The sequence below is a fragment of the Schistocerca serialis genome, chromosome 2 (assembly GCF_023864345.2).
Source record: "Schistocerca serialis cubense isolate TAMUIC-IGC-003099 chromosome 2, iqSchSeri2.2, whole genome shotgun sequence".
Taxonomy (NCBI): Eukaryota; Metazoa; Arthropoda; class Insecta; order Orthoptera; family Acrididae; genus Schistocerca; species Schistocerca serialis.
This window is the reverse complement of record NC_064639.1, coordinates 689,955,868-689,974,671: the sequence shown is the minus strand read 5'-3', so window position 1 is coordinate 689,974,671 and position 18,804 is coordinate 689,955,868. Positions and strand designations below refer to the sequence as shown.

Genomic DNA, 18,804 nt, shown 5'->3' with positions numbered 1-18,804 from the left:
TTGAAAAGTAATGGAGACAGCCCATCTCCTTGTCTTCCTCTCGTTTTGATTTAAAACGGATCTGAGATTTCCCCCATAAATTTAACCTCGGACTTTTTATCTCTCAGTTTTATGGTTGTATGATCTTGACCTTTCCCTGGGAAAAGTGTTCCAAGACCAAATGAGTAAAACGCTTTTTTAAAGTAACCTAACGTGCAGAGTAAATTTTTGCTACAAATTCTCTAATGTGTTAGAATTAGCTTTAGCACTAGAATGCCCAGCTTCCAAGTATCCGTAGAATGCCCAATGGATGTCAATTGACCCCTTAGCTTTTTATTGCATTTTAACCATTTTTACAAAATGTAACGATATTTCTTATTTATTGTCTGTAATATTGCTTTTATTATTTTTTTCATGTATAATAATAATTTCGGTACATTTTTATTTGAAATTCATAAATTTTACCTTTGCGTTAAACAATACAAAAATAAGTGCCACCGTATTAGAGGCAAATAAAAGTGCTTATACTTTTAGTGTTGGTGTTTACATCATGTAACAACAGGTGAAAATGTTATTGCGTAGCTACTGACTAATTAAATGTTTATCTTTTAACAAATACGTAGTGTTTTACTAGACACATCTATATGGAGAACTACGTGTACTAAGAGTCACAACTGCACAGTTTGCCTGTCCTTTTGCTTAGACATACAACTTCTCTGTAGCATTCAAAATAAATGGAGTCTGTAATCGTTGAGAGCAAGAATTCCTGATTCTTCTACGACTTTCATTATAAAAGACCTTATAAAAAACGACCGAGAGATGACACAGCCAGTTGCCAACTTCATCATACCATATGTAGAACGTTGTAGAAAACATGTACGGGGCAGCACTTTGTCATGACTCTTATGCTACATTTGCGTGACATTTGAACTACCACACCTATACTAAATTTAGTGTTCTTATAAAAACTGATTATTTCTGGAGTTTTCTTTTGTGCTGTTTCATCGACTGTTACACTGGAGTGCACAGAATTAATAAAAGGCACATTTTTCTTAGTCTTTACTTATTGAGATGTTAAACTAATGTCACAAACCTACTAACAATTCAGTGAAGCGTGTCTTGCCATTTTCTCATAGATCGTGGCACTTCCCTTCTGTTCGTGCTCAAAGTGCAACAATGCTGATATCTTCATTTCTGTTCTTCTGCCAGCCTTGCAAAGCTGTCTGATGTAACATTTCTCCACTTTCGTAAGTAAGATCCACGAGGTGTTGTGTAATATGTTCACCCAGGATGGAATCCGCAGATCTCGTTTCAGCTTATCCTAAATAATGAAAACCATTCAGAACATCTGTGAGCAGCGAATACTTTACTTTCGGCTTCAGAAAGCCCACATCCGCGACAACAATTCCTTATAGCTTACAATAGAATTGTTAGGGATGGCAAACAGACAGAAAGAACTGTTATGCTCAGTATTGTATGCATTTCATAATTTTTGGTTAACAAAAGCACCAAATAAACTACGTAAAATGCATTTTAGTGAGGAGCAGTTAACTGAGAACCGTCGGGAACCAATGGTAAATATGTAATTATTTTACAAATTTGTAGTTACAAAGCATGACAATTTAGACAAGTTGAACCTCGTCTAAAAGAAATAAAACTCATAACATCACAGGAACAAACTACACACATCAAAAAAAGTTTTGCATCACCCCGGTTCCCAGAACTCCTGAAGATAGACGTTGACTGTGGACATTGTATCACAGATACAGTCCCTTTGAATGTTCAGAGATGTCACTAAACCCACCAAAGATGTCAACAACCACGCATGAGCAGCGCCTATTAGACGGATAGAGTCCGACAGGCGATCAGTTCCAGTCATTCCACCAGGAAGGAGGTACACGGCTCGTGTTGTCTGTAGTTCAACCACGCCTAGATGGTCAATATCGCAGTTCGATCGCGTCCGCATTGTTACTTTGTGCCAGTAAGTACTCTCAACAAGGGAAGTGTCCAGGGGTCTCGGAGTGAACCAAAGCGATGTTGTTCGGTCATGGAAGAGATACTGAGAGTTAGGAACTGTCGATGACGTGCCTCGCTCAGGCCGCCCAAGGGCTACTACTGCAGTGGATGACCGCTGCCTACGGTTGTTGAATAATGCTTTTGGTGCAGTCATAAAGTATCGTGTTACGACTAAGACTGTGCGCAATAGGCTGCATGATGCGCAACCTCACTCCCGACGTCCATGGCGAGGTCCAGCTTTGCAACCACGACACCATGCAGCGCGATACAGATGTGCCCAACAACATGCCGAATGGACCGCTCAGAATTGGCATCAAGTGCTCTTCACCGATGAGTGTCACATATGCCTTCAACCAGACAATCGTCGGAGACGTGTTTGGAGGCAATCCGGTCAGTCTGAATGCCTTAGACACACTGTTCGGTGAGTGCAGCAAGGTGGAGGTTCCCTACTGTTTTGGGGTAGCATTATGCGGGGCCGAAGTACTCCACTGGTGGTCATGGAAGGCGCCGTAACGGCTGTACGATACGTGAATGCCATCGTGCGACCGATAGTGCAACCATATCGGCAGCTTCTAGACGAGGCATTTGTCTTCACGGCCGACAATTCGCGCCCCCATCGTGCACATCTTTTGAAGGAGTTCCTTCATGATAACGACATCGCCCGACTAGAGTGGCCAGCATGTTCTCCAAACATGAACCCTATCGACATGCCTGGGATGTACTGAAAAGGGCTGATTATGGATGACTTGACCACCAACCACTATGAGGGACCTACGCCGAGTCGCCGTTGAGGAGTGGGACAACCTGGACAGACAGTGCCTTGATCAACCTGTAGATAGTATGCCACGACGAATAAATGCATGCATCAATGCAAGAGGAAATGCTAATGGGTATTAGAGGTACCGGTGTGTACAGCAATCTGGGCCACCATCTCTGAAGGTCTCGCTGTATAGTGGCACAACATGCAATGTGTGGTTTTCATCAGCAATAAAAAGCGCGGAAAGGATGTTTATGTTGATCTCTATTTCAATTGTCTGTATAGGTTCCGGAACTCTCCTAACCGAGGTGATGTAATACTTTTTTTGATGCGTATATTTTAACCACCGAAGAAATTCGCATGTCAAAATAGGAAGTGGTTCTTTGACCTCTACTGTGAGGTCTAGTGTTAGGTTCAAGATTTGCTCTGGATACGAACGACTTACTCTGAATCCTGCCTGATATAGTTCAATTTTTCGTTTAAATTGTTTCTGTGCTCTGTGGAACCCTGAACCCTGCTTTAAAAATACTACCTTATGAAGTAGCCCATTAATTTACGTGCTACTGCTCACTTAAGGGCGTCAACTTAATGCTTGGAGAAGCCGCATATCTTCTCTTCAACATTACTCAATTGAGGAATTAGTTAGCGGAATGCTGGCAGGCCTTCGTCTCATAAGGGAGCACGCCTGTGGCATTTCCTCCCCTACTGCCTGCCATTACGCCTCAGCGCTGACGCAGCCAAGCACGCACTGCCCCTCGTCGTTCCGTGCTGTATCCTCGCCCCCGCTGCCCGCCTCCTGCATTCACCATATTTACCACTTTGCGCTTTCGCGCTCTTTCCTCCCTCTTCCACGAGGCGCGTGGCTCCGTTGTTCCCCTCTTTATGTTCGCGGTAACCCAGCCGCATTTCCTTTTGCTGCAAAACTTGCTCCCTTATTGTTATTTACGAGACTACTTCAGCTCTGGTAATCCGAGATGCCGGGGGGGAAGCGAACGGCTGTTGGAATGAATGTCGCTCGCAAGAGATAAATTTAAGCGTACCCCCAACACGGCGACGTTTCTGAACATCGTGACGTGCAGGCGATAGCTCCTATAATGAATACTGTTTTACTATTGTCCATATCTGTTTTAGTATTGTCCGTAACCATGAATTATCTAGATAGTATCTGCAATATCAAGGCTGAACTGGAGAGGGAAAGGATTCACTGGAAGGTTTCAACATATCGTATCATTTAGTTTAAAATAGTATATTAGATAATACTCAGAAAAATAGGCCTTTATAACAAAAATTCGTGTTAATTTCAATTTCCCTATCGATTCAGTGAGCAGAATCGCTACAGACTTACTGCTGATAATCGTTCTAACATTGAGAAGAAAATCTTTGTATGGGAAATACAACGGCTAAACTGGTGCCCAAAATTAAAGCAACAAACTGCTATTTCCCCGTCCTGTCTCTAATTCGTGATACAATCTACAAACTGTCAAACAGTGTCGTTACGATCGTGTTCTACACGGAAGGTAGCATTCCGATCAACGAACAACCACGCCAGCAATGACGTCAGGTCACCTGTCAAGCGTGACAGTGTTTGTGGGTAGTCGCACATCCACAATCGCTGTGTACACAGTCACAGACGGTGCAGCATGGCACAGAGAAGACGCCTACAGTCTCTCTGCTGTGGAGGGCCTTAGGAATAATGGAAGCACGAGAGTCGCAGAATGATGTGGCCCGATGTGAATCGTTCTGTTGTTTCTTGGATGAGGCGACGGTTTGTAGAGACAGAAACTGTATCCCGGAGACCAGCACAGGGCCGACCACGTGTGACTTCAGAAGAGAGGACCGTTATTTGGCTGCAAGGACACGACGGTACCGCCTCCATACTGCAGTGCACGTTGCATCTGAACTCGCAGCATCCCGTGGACGTGTTGTAGCGAGGCTTCAGCAGAGTGGCCTTTACTGCTGGAGACCTGCTGTCTGTTTACCTCTGGCGTGTCTTCACAGAAGGGAACGTCAACATGCCACCTTGACGGTCGAACGGTGGGCCAATGTTATTTTCACAGATGAGTTTCGATTTGGTCTAGAGAGTGATTCTCGACGGATTCGCATCTGAAGGGCAGGTGAAGCGCGATTTCGGGACCCGAACATTGTGGAAGGAGGCCGGTATCGAGGAGGATCTGTAGTGGTGTGGGCAGGGATTATATTGACCGCTCGAACACTTCATGAAATTGTACAGGTGAATCAGCAAGCTATAACTCCTGTTAGCTACCGCGAGAAGATCTTGCAAGATTCGCGGTTGTTGCAAGATGCTGTGGGCCCAGACTTCGCATTGATGAACGACAGTGCTCGATCTCATGTTTTTTTGGAAACGGAAGATATTGCATGCATGGCGTGGCCTGCTCGCTCTCCCGATTTGAATCCCGTAGAGCATGTCTGGGATACATTAGGGAGACGGGTTGCATCACATCAGCATGCACCAACCACCATCCAAGACTTGTGAGCAGCTCTGCCGAAAGAATGGGCGTCATTGCCTCAACATGAGATTGATGACATCATTCACAGCATGTCCCGTCGTTGTCAGGCCCATACTGGTGCTAGAGGTGGTCACACGCCATACTGAGCACATTAACCAGTTGTCAGAATGTGTGTGCAAATCCGTTAAGTTGAAAAAAAGCGAAGAACATTTTTCTCTACTATTATGCGTATTGCAGTTGATTATGTTCTGTATTCTTCACGTTGTTTCTACTTCACTATCACCTGTTCGTACTGTTTTGTGGCACAATTAACGCGACTATGCAAAATTTACGTTTGCTGTTTTAATTTTGGACACCAGTGTATACAGTGCAGCGTCACAGCGATTCATAATAAAATGTGATTTCCCTAAAATTCCAATGGAGAAGGCGCTATATCAATTTTCTTCCGTAGTAGGACGGGCAAAAGTTATGGGAATGTGTAATTCTGGTTGGATTCTGGCCATGAAATTCATCTCCCAATGAAGTGAGTCCCTTCTGCATCAATAGAACTCCAATGTGGATAGCTGCCCAAATGTCGTGGTACCTACTTACTGCGTGTCTCGACATAATAGTCACGGGTCAAACACATCTGAAAGGGACCAATGAGACGTGGCCAAGCTATGGAGAAGTAGGGTTCTTGTGAAAATGCTGGATGTGGTTTTTATGTGGAGGAACATACAATAAAAGATAATGTGAAGAATTTCCCACTCCGTGTTTAATAAAGGTGGTCTGAAAAACTAGCGTGAATTGAAACAGAGTGGTGCGATTTTGTCGTCAAATTTAAACGTTAACATGTATGAACCAAAGAACTTCAAAAAGTAAGTTCCATATTATTATGGCAGTAAATAACTCTTACTGAATGCTGCACTACACGTCAAATCGACACAAACACATGACACTATTTTTCATCATAATCACCAAGTCTCAATAGACAAAAGTCGGAACGTTCTACCCATTGCTCAATTCCTCGGCGATAGAAATCCGCTCCTTGGTCACTGAGTCATCCGAGAGCCGCTGCGTGAACATCCTCATCGTCAAGACGTTGTCTCAGCTTGCCTAAAAGATGGAAATCGCATAATGCAAGATCTGGACTCTATGACGAATCAGCACCACCCATGTCTTTGCGGGTCTAGTCAGATTGTTGGCATCGCTTCGCAATGGCTGGACGCAACATTGCATTTGGACCCATTGAGAAGGCAAAACACGGAAACTGTGACAGAAACTTTATAAACAGACGTGGCCGTGTGCGCGCGACCTGATAGGAGCAGGTGCGACCGAAGCGACGTGTGTTTGACAGCTGAGGAGGCAGGCTGCAAGGGGCCCGCGGTGTCATCAATAGGTGGCGGCACAATTTGAGGCGCAGTGACTGGCAGACTCTGAGTGAGTGTTATAATTTTAGAGCGCAGGTCAGGCAGATGCTGGCTAAGGCTGCGTGGTCTGGAAAACTCGGCTGTTGACGTGAAAAACCGGGCCGTTGGCATGAAAAACGGAAGGGTAGCCGCCATGGCCGAACTGACTGGCCACACCAAATATCAGATAACACTAAAGTTAATAGAAACTGAACCCAACTTCTTACAGTGAAACCAGTAACATGGTTACAAAAACAAAATTAAGACCAATGCGTGAGTGAAAACGCATCAGTTTTTAAGTTATTTCAAGTTACACGTTTTAAGTAGGTAACAAACATTAAAAATTAATCCAGACTTAGATTTTCACTCTGCAGCGGAGTGTGCGCTGATATGAAACTTCCTGGCAGATTAAAACTGTGTGCCGGACCGAGACTCGAACTCGGGACCTTTGCCTTTCGCGGGCAAGTGCTCTACCATCCATGGTAGAGCACTTGCCCACGAACGGCAGAGGTCCCGAGTTCGAATCTCGGTCCGACACACAGTTTTAATCCGCCAGGAAGTTTCGTTAAAAATTATTATCTCGACAACACGTTAAGCAGTTTTTACAAACTAAGTGTCTGTGGATAGGACTCATTGAGGACTGTCGGACATCATAGTAGATTTTTTAATAAATATTACGGATTTTAAATTACAGGCCAGAATGTACATTCCGCGTATAAAAATTTAAATTTTCACACAAATAAGATGAGGTACATCGAAAGTAGCGGCAGAAATACTAATCAGATGTAGCTATGAATGTACAAGTGTACTTTGTTTTTATTGTTTACATTTATTAGTAACATAAAAATTCAAAGCAGTGTTTACCTGGACAAAATCATTATTTGTGAACTAACTATTTAATTTAGGGTTCAAATGGCTCTGAGCACTATGGGACTTAACTTCTGAGGTCATCAGTCCCCTAGAACTTAGAACTACTTAAACCTAACTAACCTAAGGACATCACACACATCCATGCCCGAGGCAGGATTCGAACCTGGGACCGTAGCGGCCGCACGCTCTAGAAATATGAGGAAATTTACGTGCAAATCCATACGTAACACACATTAAACTTATTGTTCGTAAGTGCGTTTTGAAAGTCCGAAGTGTGTGAGCTTGACTCTCGTCAGTGCAAGAGGTTTAAACAGCGGCAGCCATTTTTTCCGCGGGGCTTTACGGCTCTAGGACGGCTTACGTGTGCTATGAGGAGCAGTCGGATTTGAGATTTGCAGTACATACGAGTGGTATTAGGTCGCGTTTCGAATGAATCGAAATATTTCCAAGTATTGTGACCATAATGAACACAGTGAGCTATTTTCAACCTTGGGATTTTTCGGAAGTGTTCGCAACAGAGAGAACTTTCCCGTTTCATTTAAGCCCTCGTTCAGATGATCATTATTTCAGTGATGAATAGTTATTAACTATGATACGTGTTACTTCATTCGAAAGGAACTAGGCTGTGTCAAAATTTAAAATGCTGTGAGCAGTGAACATTATTTTCACCGTGAATTTCTGCTTGAATTAATTTGAACTTATGACTAAATTTTTTTTAGGATTAATGCGACATGTGTTGGTTAGCCCCTAGACTGATTTACAAAAATATTCAAATGGCTCTGAGCACTATGCGACCCAACTTCTGAGGTCATCAGTCGCCTAGAACTTAGAACTAATTAAACCTAACTAACCTAAGGACATCACACACATCCATGCCCGAGGCAGGATTCGGACCTGCGACCGTAGTGATCACGTGGTTGCAGACTGAAGCGCCTAGAACCGCACGGCCACATGGGCCGGCTACAAAAACATTATTCATGCAATTGCATTTGGGGGCTCACGAGTGAGCAAAAAGTTTTAGGTTCTGCATTCAACATTTATTATCTGTATCGTCACACACGATTTGTCTCGTCCAAGAGCATTTGCCTTCATTATTATTACAGTCCATCAAATCGCACCATATATTGCCAGAGTTTCACTGTGAATCTGAGTGCAACTCAGACGTTTTGCCTACAAGAATAGTACTGTCTGAAGTCGCACACCGTGATGCAGCTGTTATCCGTACCACAGCAGAACTGAGTGTGCAGGAAACCGATAGCGAATAGTATCTTCTGACAGTGAGCAACTCCTGTTGCGCAATGGTCTTAACGCGGGACGTCACGTGTAACTTACTTTTTAAAGTCCCCACGTACACAATTAGTCCCAGGAGACATGGTCAATATTCAGGGATACAGCAGGAACTATCATTCGAAGCAAAATTTCCGTAAACATAGGTTCTAAAATGCATACATAAAAGCTAAGAGCACGTCTTCATCTTCGATACTGTAAAAAAATATCTTCTAATGTAAGCTGTTTGCTTTCCACATTTTGGAAGGAGGTAGTATGAACCATAAGAAAAAAAAGTTTAGTAGACATGGGCTCTAAAATGGATACCTTATGGGCTATGAACACTTGTTCAGTAGAAGAGATGTGTTTCGACGTAGCAAAGATGAAGAACTGTTCATAGATTTTAAGCTCTGCTCTTTCGAACCCATATTTAATAGGCTGTTTTACTTCAAATGATAGCCCTGTCATATCCCTGAATCTCAACCATTCCTGCTGGAACACGCTGTATGTGTAGGTACTGTACCTTCATATGGTAGTACTACTACTAATTATGATTATGATTATTATTGTACGTGATAGTATAATTAGTAAATTGTCATTACAGGCTTCCGCAAGTTAGTTAAGTCCTGTGCTGCCAGTATTCAGTAAATCAATACTGCATGCTTATCGCTTTAAACACTAGTATCTACATTTCCGGCTACGGTAACATGTCGATAAGGAACTGCAAAGTAAATACTGTATTCGTTATTGATGGTATCCATATCAATGGTTGTTTATTTGAACGACACTATCTTGTCATTTGGGTGAGGGAGAATAGTAAAGAATGTGGAATACGGCAAGGAATGTGTGTGTTGTGTGTTGTGTGTTGTGTGTGTGTGTGTGTGTGTGTGTGTGTGTGTGTGTGTGTGTTTGATGGGGAAGACAGAGAGAGAGAGAGAGAGAGAGAGAGAGAGAGAGCCGTGGTGACGTTGCTGCCGCCTGGCTGTTGCAGCACGCCGGCCTATGACTACGCGCCCAACCCGGACAAGCAGTGGATCCTGCGGGTGACGCCGCACATGCAGCCCATACACCGGCGCTTCACCGACATGCTCATGACCAAGCGGCTGCAGACGCTGCAGAGCGTCGACGAGGCCGTCGACAAGGTAAGTAGTCTCTCCACACCATACAAACGCACACTCCACAAGCGGATATTGCTCCCAAACGTTTCACAACTTTTCGATGCCCTGTCCAAAAGTAGCCGTCACAAATTTCTAACACCGTACAAAGCAAAAAAAAAAAAAAACCACTCTGTCTACATGCCACAAGTGGCCCATCGGGACTATCCGACCGCCGTGTCATCCTCCGAGGAGGATGCTGATAGGAAGGGCGTGGGGTCAGCACATCGCTCTCCCGGTCGTTATGATGGTATTCTTGACCGAAGCCGCAACTATGCGGTCGACTAGCTCCTCAGTTGGCATCACGAGGCTGAGAGCACCCCGAAAAATGACAACAGCGCATGGCGGCCTGGATGGTCACCCATCCAAGTACCGACCACGCCCGACAGCGTTTAACTTCGGTGATCTCACAGGAACCAGTGTACCCACTCCGTTGCAGCCTTACAAAGCAACCTCTATTTTTAAATAACTGAACAACGAGAAAAGGCAAGTTGTAACATTAAAATATCATGCAAGGCACAATATAGTATACACTGGCCGGAAAAATATAGTGCACACTTTTAGAACTTTCTTGTTGCAACAGTGCATGTGGAGTACGTGAAATGATTACATTTACAGATCAATAGCACAAGCTGTTCTGAGGTTCCAGGTGCTGAAACACCCATATTAGTATGTGATACATTCTCCGCGGACGACAGTGCAGGCGCTGACTCTGGCATCCAGTTGATCCTACAGATGGCGAATACTGATCTGGGATACGTTATGCCACGGGTGCTCCACCTGTTCATGTAGTTCCTTAAGAATATTTTCTCAGTCCATCATATCATACACGTGCTGGATTGGAGACAAGTCCGGAAATCGTGCTAGCCAGGGAAGTTGCTGCCGCCTTGCAGAGCACTTTGAGTTTCGCGGGCAGCTTGTTGGCGAGCGCTATCCTGTTGGAACAGCACATCACTTTCTTGTTGCAAGAACGGCAAAATAATTGGTCCAACAACATTCTGCACGTATCGAGCGCTGGCTAGCGACCCCTCCAGAAACACCAGAGGTGAACGATAGTTGTAGCTTATGTCACCCCAGACCATTAGGCCTGGGATAGGACTAGTGTGACTTGGGCGAATGCACTCTACGAGACAGCGCTCACCAGGTCTACGTCGAACGTTGCAAATGACCGCCTGCTGCTGTGGCCGAGCGGTTCTAGGCACTTCAGTCTGGAACAGCGCTGCTGCTACGGTCGCAGGCTCGGATCCTGCCTCGGGCATGGCTGTGTGTGATGTCCTTAGGTTAGTTAGGTTTAAGTAGTTCTAAGTCTAGGAGACTGATGGCCTCATGTGTTAAGTCCCATAGCGCTCAGAGCCATTTGAACCATTTTTGCAAACGACCGTCACTTGCGATGGTAACTAGCCACCGAGTCGACACGAGAAAAGTTTGCAATTTAGATTCGAAATTCAAATAATTAACCCAAGAGAGGAGTATATTTAATTGCACAGTACTCTATCTGACATTGTTATGTTCACCCAGCTTTGCAACTAACTCGAGTGTGACCAGTTTCATCATATGAGATTATGTAAATCTTTACCTTTTTTTATAACCCTCCAAAATTAATGATTCATGGGAGCCAAGGAACGCATATTATGAACACATAAGCGCTGTGAGGATCAGAATAAGTATTGAATTTATGGAGTTGAGAAGAGACAAAACTATTAGATTGTTACTAAAAGTTTTCGCTAAGTGATAAGAAGAGAACAGTTAAAATCTACACAGTAAACTTTGAAATAGATTCTGTGACGGCTCGCATTCTCCCTACCCAGATGTACTGAACAAAATTCTATGTATATCCGGTCACAAGTCCATAAAAAAATGACGTCTAGTGGCGATCATGAATGGTGCCAACTGGTAATCAAATGTTGCGAGTTCTATCGCTCCAGCAAGATGGAGCAAAATGGTTCAAATGGCTCTGAGCACTATGCGACTTAACTTCTGAGGTCATCAGTCGCCTAGAACTTAGAACTAATTAAACCTAACTAACCTAAGGACATCACATACATCCATGCCCGAGGCAGAATTCGAACCTGCGACCATAGCGGTCGCTCAGTTCCAGACTGTACCGCCTAGAACCGCACGGCCACTCCGGCCGACAAGATGGAGCAAGGCTAATCAAAGTAAGCCGGTGCTGCGTATATTTACTAGAAATAACTGCAGCTGTACCCAGTGTTTCCGTCGATTGCCTGCATTGCTCGATGGGTTGCTGTGTAGATGACCGACGGAGCTGCAACTGAGACGCTGCGCGATCGGGGTAAAGAACGTGTTCCTAGGCAAAACTACTACCTTCATACTCCGTAGGATATAATACAGAATACTACGACTGCTCGCTAAAGCAGGCAGAACAAGAACGCCTGTTTGTCCTACTCAGCACCAGCGGCTGCCCAATCATCATCTTGCTACAAAATTTCCTCCAATCCCCTGTTTTCCCTCCGACGGAGCTGCAACTGAGACGCTGCGCGATCGGGGTAAAGAACGTGTTCCTAGGCAAAACTACTACCTTCATACTCCGTAGGATATAATACAGAATACTACGACTGCTCGCTAAAGCAGGCAGAACAAGAACGCCTGTTTGTCCTACTCAGCACCAGCGGCTGCCCAATCATCATCTTGCTACAAAATTTCCTCCAATCCCCTGTTTTCCCTCCAGACATGGTGTGCGCAGGAATCATCGCCCCACGTCACACAGTTTCAGCCAGTGGGCAGATTCTGGGAGGCATTTTAAGTTGAAACGTTCTCGAGGCTTCTCCGTCGCTGATGGAACCACGGGAATGTTTCCTCAGAACCCCGCGCCAAGAGCAGGAGTGTGAGGAACGTATAAAGAACGCACGTCACCAACACCGCGTAGCGGCGCCAGACCTGTCTTTTATGTTAATACGGCGCCTTGGCCGTAAAAAACTGAGTCTGGGCCAGCTTACCACGTAGTGCAGAAATCGCAGCTTTGAGTTTTACGGTATGGGACGAGGGCGCCACCCCACCCCATCCTGTACAAAGGCTGCCGCCAGCCGGGGGCGGCGTGTCTGCTGGTTTTCTCTCGGGCCACCCGTGGAGGCCGGTATAAACAGCCCACGCTCGGCAGTTGCCTTGCTGTGGCTCAGTCACAGAAACAGAAGCTAACTGAATTATTTTCATCTGCTACAAAATTTGCTATTTGCATGAAATGCAACATTTAATCACCACTTGCCCTGCTTGGTTACTCCGGTGTGAAGATAACTAGAAATGTTCAGAATAATTCCGCAAAACCATCTGCAAACTGCATGGTTGTTTATTAAGAATGTAAGGTGGGCGAGTAATGTGGGTCTTGCACCCATTGTGGAGGGGCACATCGGTTGCCACCTTGCAGCGTGCAGGCACAATCTGCTTTCATCGCTGAAGACCACGGTGCGCCATTCCATTTTCCGAGTGATCCTCTGACAGCACCAGTCGAGCCATGCACATCGATGCAGTGGCGTGAGTGGAAGACAGTTTAAAGCTGTATGTGCCCGTAGTCCCACTGCTAATAACAATTCCCAACAGTTTGTGTCGGTACATCTGGGCTCACGAGGACTCATATCTGTGCTGGAAAGCTGTACGATCTGTCGATGATGCTCTCACAGCTAGACGACCCTGGCGGTAGTCTGTGCTGTGTGAACATCCTGGACCTCGGCTACGGGTGGAGAATGTTCACGTGACCACTAACACGAGCAGCGTTGCCCAACTGACGCAGCACGTACAACTTCTGTGGCAGTTCTCCGAAAAGACGATTCCGCCATTCGGGACGCCACGATTCGACTCCGTTCAAAACTCGCTTGGCTGTAGAAAGCACAACTGTGTCTCCATGGCACAGTTGCCTACTTGGTTCACACGTTTGCACCACACTGAGCCTTCTGACTGTGAGCATTTCGTACTAAAGGGTAAACACGGTAGCTGTGCCATTACGCTATCTATTGGCGGACGACATTGAAACCATTATCAGTGCATCTATACCTCGCAAGTGGAATATGCAGTTATCAGATCAAAATCGACGTCGTGTTTCCAGATGTATTAATTTGTGTATTAGTCTCTCTCTCTCTCTCTCTCTCTCTCTCTCTCTCTCTCTCTCTCTCTCCTGATGTTTGTTTGTATGATTGTACAGGATGTTGTGTTTTCATGATATGTGAAATTTTATATTAAGTGGATGCCCTACCTGTCGCCACAGAAGTCAGCTAACTAATTTAAAGTAGGGAGCTAGTATGTGCCTTCTGTCTGCGAACCGCGTAAACTTTAAACTGTTGTAATATTTCGTGTGAAAGCGTACTGTAAGCTCATTCATCAAACAAAAGAACATACCGGTCGCTTTGGAACGTTGTACATATTGTACGAGTAGAATGGAACTAGGCAGTCATACAACCTTGCACTGTTGACGTAACTCATGCCAGTGAAGTGGTGTGTGTGTGTGTGCGTGTGTGTGTGTGTTTGTGTGTGTGCACGAGGCGGGGTAAGGGGGAGGAGTTTGGCGCCTATCGTTTGTATGGACTCAGTGCAGTAAGATGCATCGACGTGAAGACATGACAGAATGCCAGAAAGGAATTATTTTTGAACGTGCTCGTGATCACACGGTGAATGAAGCTGGCGAATTTGTTGGTGTTGGTGTGTGTGTGTGTGTGTGTGTGTGTGTGTGTGTGTGTGTGTGTGTGTGTGTGTGTGTGTGTGTGTGTGTCTCAAATCTTATGGGACTTAACTGCTATGGTCATCAGTCCCTAAGCTCACACACTATTTTAACCTAAATTAACCTAAGGACACACACACACACACACACACACACACACACACACACACACACACACCCATGCCCGAGGGAGGACTCGAACCTCCGCCGGGACCAGCCGCACAGTGTTGGTATGTCACCAAGGATTGTCCTACGGGACACGGGGATGGTGTGCAACTCCCAGCCATGTAACACCGCATAATAACAGTGGTCGTGAGAACATCCTGTACGCCAAGAACTGGAGACCAATGTTACGCTGTGTCGATGACAATTTTAATACTAGTTGTCGTATTAAAACTATTATTTCTTCGGTTATTTCTTCAGTAACTATGATATGAAACCCTAGTCCGACCTAAGAGAGGGCCTGATGGCCCTAATCAGACCAGGTTAAATAAATAAATAAAATTGTTTAAAACTGAGGACTGCCGCTTTCAGTGAACGCAAGTCCATCTCAACTTGATTCCGAGCGAACGAGGTGGAAGGAATTGTATGCACTGGAACTTTGGAATCGAGTGCCTCGCAACTGATCATCGCGCCCAGCCCCTCATACAACCGTACATCTTCATTGGGCCGAACAACACAGAAACAGCAGATGGACAGCAGTTTGCAACAGCTGGTATGGTATAACAATTAATAACCCCGCAGTCTGCTAGCTCTACGGGATCCAATCATCAGTTAGTGGCTTCGGTCGGGTATGTTACACCTGAAGAAATTTGTCGACTAACTTCCTCGTCAAACTGAACGCATTATCAAAGCTAGAGGCGGTACACACGGTATTCTCGTGATGGCTCCCAGCGGCGATTAATTTTTGTCCTATATGCTTATTTTCTGGTGCAGAAACTGAGTGTTAGCCCAGCATTCTCCTGAACGAGTGTGGAAAACGACAGGAGCGTTGTACCAGAGCAATAGTCTTTGATCTACCGCGCGAACTCGATTCGGGTCTCTCTCACCTCTGTCTCGCAAGCCACTACGCCTGCCGTATTTGTACTGTTTTTCAGTGAAATGACGAACCCCGGCAATCACTTGTTCTTTCTTTCAGACTGCTGCTGGAGGCCCGACTGTGTGTCATGTCAAAACCATCATTTTTCCACTGCTCGTTTCCATTTTCTTCCTTGCTTTCAATGCTAGGCATTTCGTGTTCTGTTATGCAAAGCTGTCCCAGCATTCACCTGAACTAGTTCAGAAAACCTCGAAAACTGTAAATCAGTATGTCTAGAGACAGAATTGAGGTTCATAATCGTTGCAGTGTTAGACTGAAATAGTTAAGTGTAGCATACACGTTTCCCCGACGTAAATTACCATTTATATTGTCTACCACGTGTCCCACTGCCCACGATCGAGTGAAATTACGCATATCCAGATTCACCGACTTTTGTATCATTTTGAACTAGTCACCAACAACACGCGTGTCATCTGTTTACATGTGCGGTCTAGAATATATAGGGTGATTCAGAGAGAAAGAACAGATTTCATTTGTTTATTACAGACAAACTATGAATGACACATTGCGCATGCCACTGGATAGAGGAACGTTCAAAGTTTTATGTTCGCACAGACACTTTACCATACACTCAACATGAGCATCAAAACAGTAGTCCATTTTATTCCACACGAGAATCAATTGGCCTCTGTTTATTGAATCGAAACCTTCAACAATACGCTTTCTCAGCTCTTGAAGAGTAGTTGCCATAGGTGGTACTAAGACTCTGTCTTTTATGTACCCCCACAGAAAAAAAAAATTCGCAAAGTATGAGGTCTGATGACCTGGGAGCAGAAAAGCAACGACCAAGATCTTGTTGTCCATCTCCTCCAGTCCAGCGTTGTAGGATGGTGGTGTTAAGATAACGCAGCACCTCAACGTGAAAAATCTAGCGGGGCGCCGTCATACATAAATCGATATCACTGGAATTTTCGTGAAGTTGAGGAAACAACCAAGTTTGCAACATGTTCTGGTGTGACATTCCTGTCACTGTTTCCTCCGAAAGAAAGGAAGGTCCATAAACTTTATGGACAGAAACCGCACAAAACACATTCAGTTTCGGAGAGTCTCCTTCATGTTCACCGACGACGCCATAGCTCAAACGTCCCTGAGCTATATGGGACTTAACATCTGAGGTCATCAGTCCCTTAGAACTTAGAACTACTTAAACCTAACTAACCTAAGGACATCACACACATCCATGCCCGAGACAGGATTCGAACCTGTGACCGTAGCGGTCGCGCGATTCCAGACTGTAGCGCCTAGAACCGCTCGGCCACTCCGGCCGGCCCCAGGACTTTGTGACCCCCAAAATTCTTACATTGTGGCAGTTTACTTTACCCGACATATGAAACGTCAATTCGTCCGAAAAGATGAGTCATTCAGAAAAAAGTGTCCTTTGGCGTATCCTGGAGAACTGAAATGCAAAATTATCCTCGAGAATTGAAATGCAAAATTCGTGCCTTCTGTTATGATCGCAGGGACGCAATTGCTGCAATTTTCTAACTGCAACTCGTAAGGCTTCGTGTCTAGGTGTCGTTTCAGAACAAGCCACACCGATGTCTGAGGAATCTGAAGATCCTGGCCTGACCGTCTTGTGGATTTCCGAGGGCACCCTGCGAACGCATCTCGGATACGCTCGACATTTTCATCAGATATGCGTCGCCGGCCAGTACTCTTCCCTCTGAATACGCAACCAACTTCTAAAAATTTTCTATGCCAGTCATAAATCTGCTTTTGCAGAGGCGGCTTCTCTCTGAATCGACGGCGGAATGCACGTTGCACTTCAGCAATGGATTTAGTCCAAATTGTAACATACAAAATGATTTCTCTTGTGGTGCAGTCTCCATGTCGCTACAAACAACAGCGCAGCTGTGTATGAACATTAAACCTTCCTCTATCCAGTGACACCCGTAATGTGTTTCTATCTTCTATAGTTTATCTGTGAAAAATAATTGAAGTCCGTTCTTTATTTTAGAATCACCCGGTGTAGACCTTGTTATTTGCCCTGCACTGTGGTTGTTCTTTGTGCCATATGCTTTCATATGTAGTCGCTTGAAGAGGAAACTTCCTCGCCGTAGAAAGAGATTAGCTCTATGCACTGAGATCGCCGTTTTTCTACATCGTTATGATTATACTCATTTATCTGTTCTCATTTACGTCTCGGTTTGATTCATTTCACATGGAAACAATCTATTTCGTCCACACACCTACCTAGACGGAATGCAGTCTCACGTTATCCGTCCGAGAAAAAGAGCAACTCTATGACTACAAGTTCTTAATGGAGAAGCCGGCCGCTGCGGTTCTAGACGCTTCAGTCCGGAACCACGCTTCTGCTACAGTCGCAGGTTCGAATCCTGCCTCGGGCATGGATGTGTGTGATGTGAGTTAGTTAGATTTAAGTAGTTCTAAATCTAGGGGATTGATGAAATGGTTCAAATGGCTCTGAGCACTATGGAACTTAACATCTGAGGTCGTCAGTCCCACAGAACTTAGAACTACTTAAACCTAACTAACCTAAAGACATCACACACATCCATGCCCGAGGCAGGATTCGAACCTGCGACCATAGCGGTCACGCGGTTCGAGACTGTAGCGCCAAGAACAGCACGGCCACCCCGGCCGGCGGGGACTGATGGCCTCAGATGTTAAGTCCCATAGTGCTTAGAGCCATTTGCATTTTTTTCGTATTTGAGAAAGACAGGAGAGGAAAATGACTTTATCCCCGTCAAAGGAACTGTCGCGACATTTGTCTTATAGGATTGAAGGCAACCATGGGAAACTAAATATGAAGGTTATTTGAGTCTCGGTAGTACTAAATGGCCGGCCAGAGTGGCTGAGCGGTTCTAGGCGCTACAGTCTGGAACCGCGCTACCGCTACGGTCGCAGGTTCGAATCCTGCCTCGGGCATGGATGTGTGTGATGTCCTTAGGTTAGCTAGGTTTAAGTAGTTCTAGGTTCTAGGGGACTGATGACAACAGCAGTTAAGTCCCATAGTGCTCAGAGCCATTTTTTGAGTACTAAATGTGTTTTCGTCGAAACCACTGCGCCAGCTCTGTCGGTCCATCTGTTGAATGCAGGTGTTAAGTTCATTGGTCCCATTGATGCTTTTAGGGTGTGCTAGTAAAACTGCAATACATTTAAACGTCTTTGTTCCTTGCC

The 18,804-nt window shown here is 45.0% G+C and overlaps 1 protein-coding gene across 2 annotated transcripts in view; it reads left to right on the top strand.

Moving 5' to 3' along the window:
- The window catches only part of LOC126457822 (extracellular sulfatase SULF-1 homolog), a 796,827-nt gene that overhangs the window by 637,184 nt on the left and 140,839 nt on the right, over nt 1-18,804 (top strand). For both annotated transcript variants that reach the window (XM_050094450.1, XM_050094449.1), the window contains exon 7: nt 9,736-9,886. In XM_050094450.1, coding sequence (XP_049950407.1) covers nt 9,736-9,886 — 151 coding nt within the window. The remainder of the gene's footprint in view (nt 1-9,735; nt 9,887-18,804) is intronic.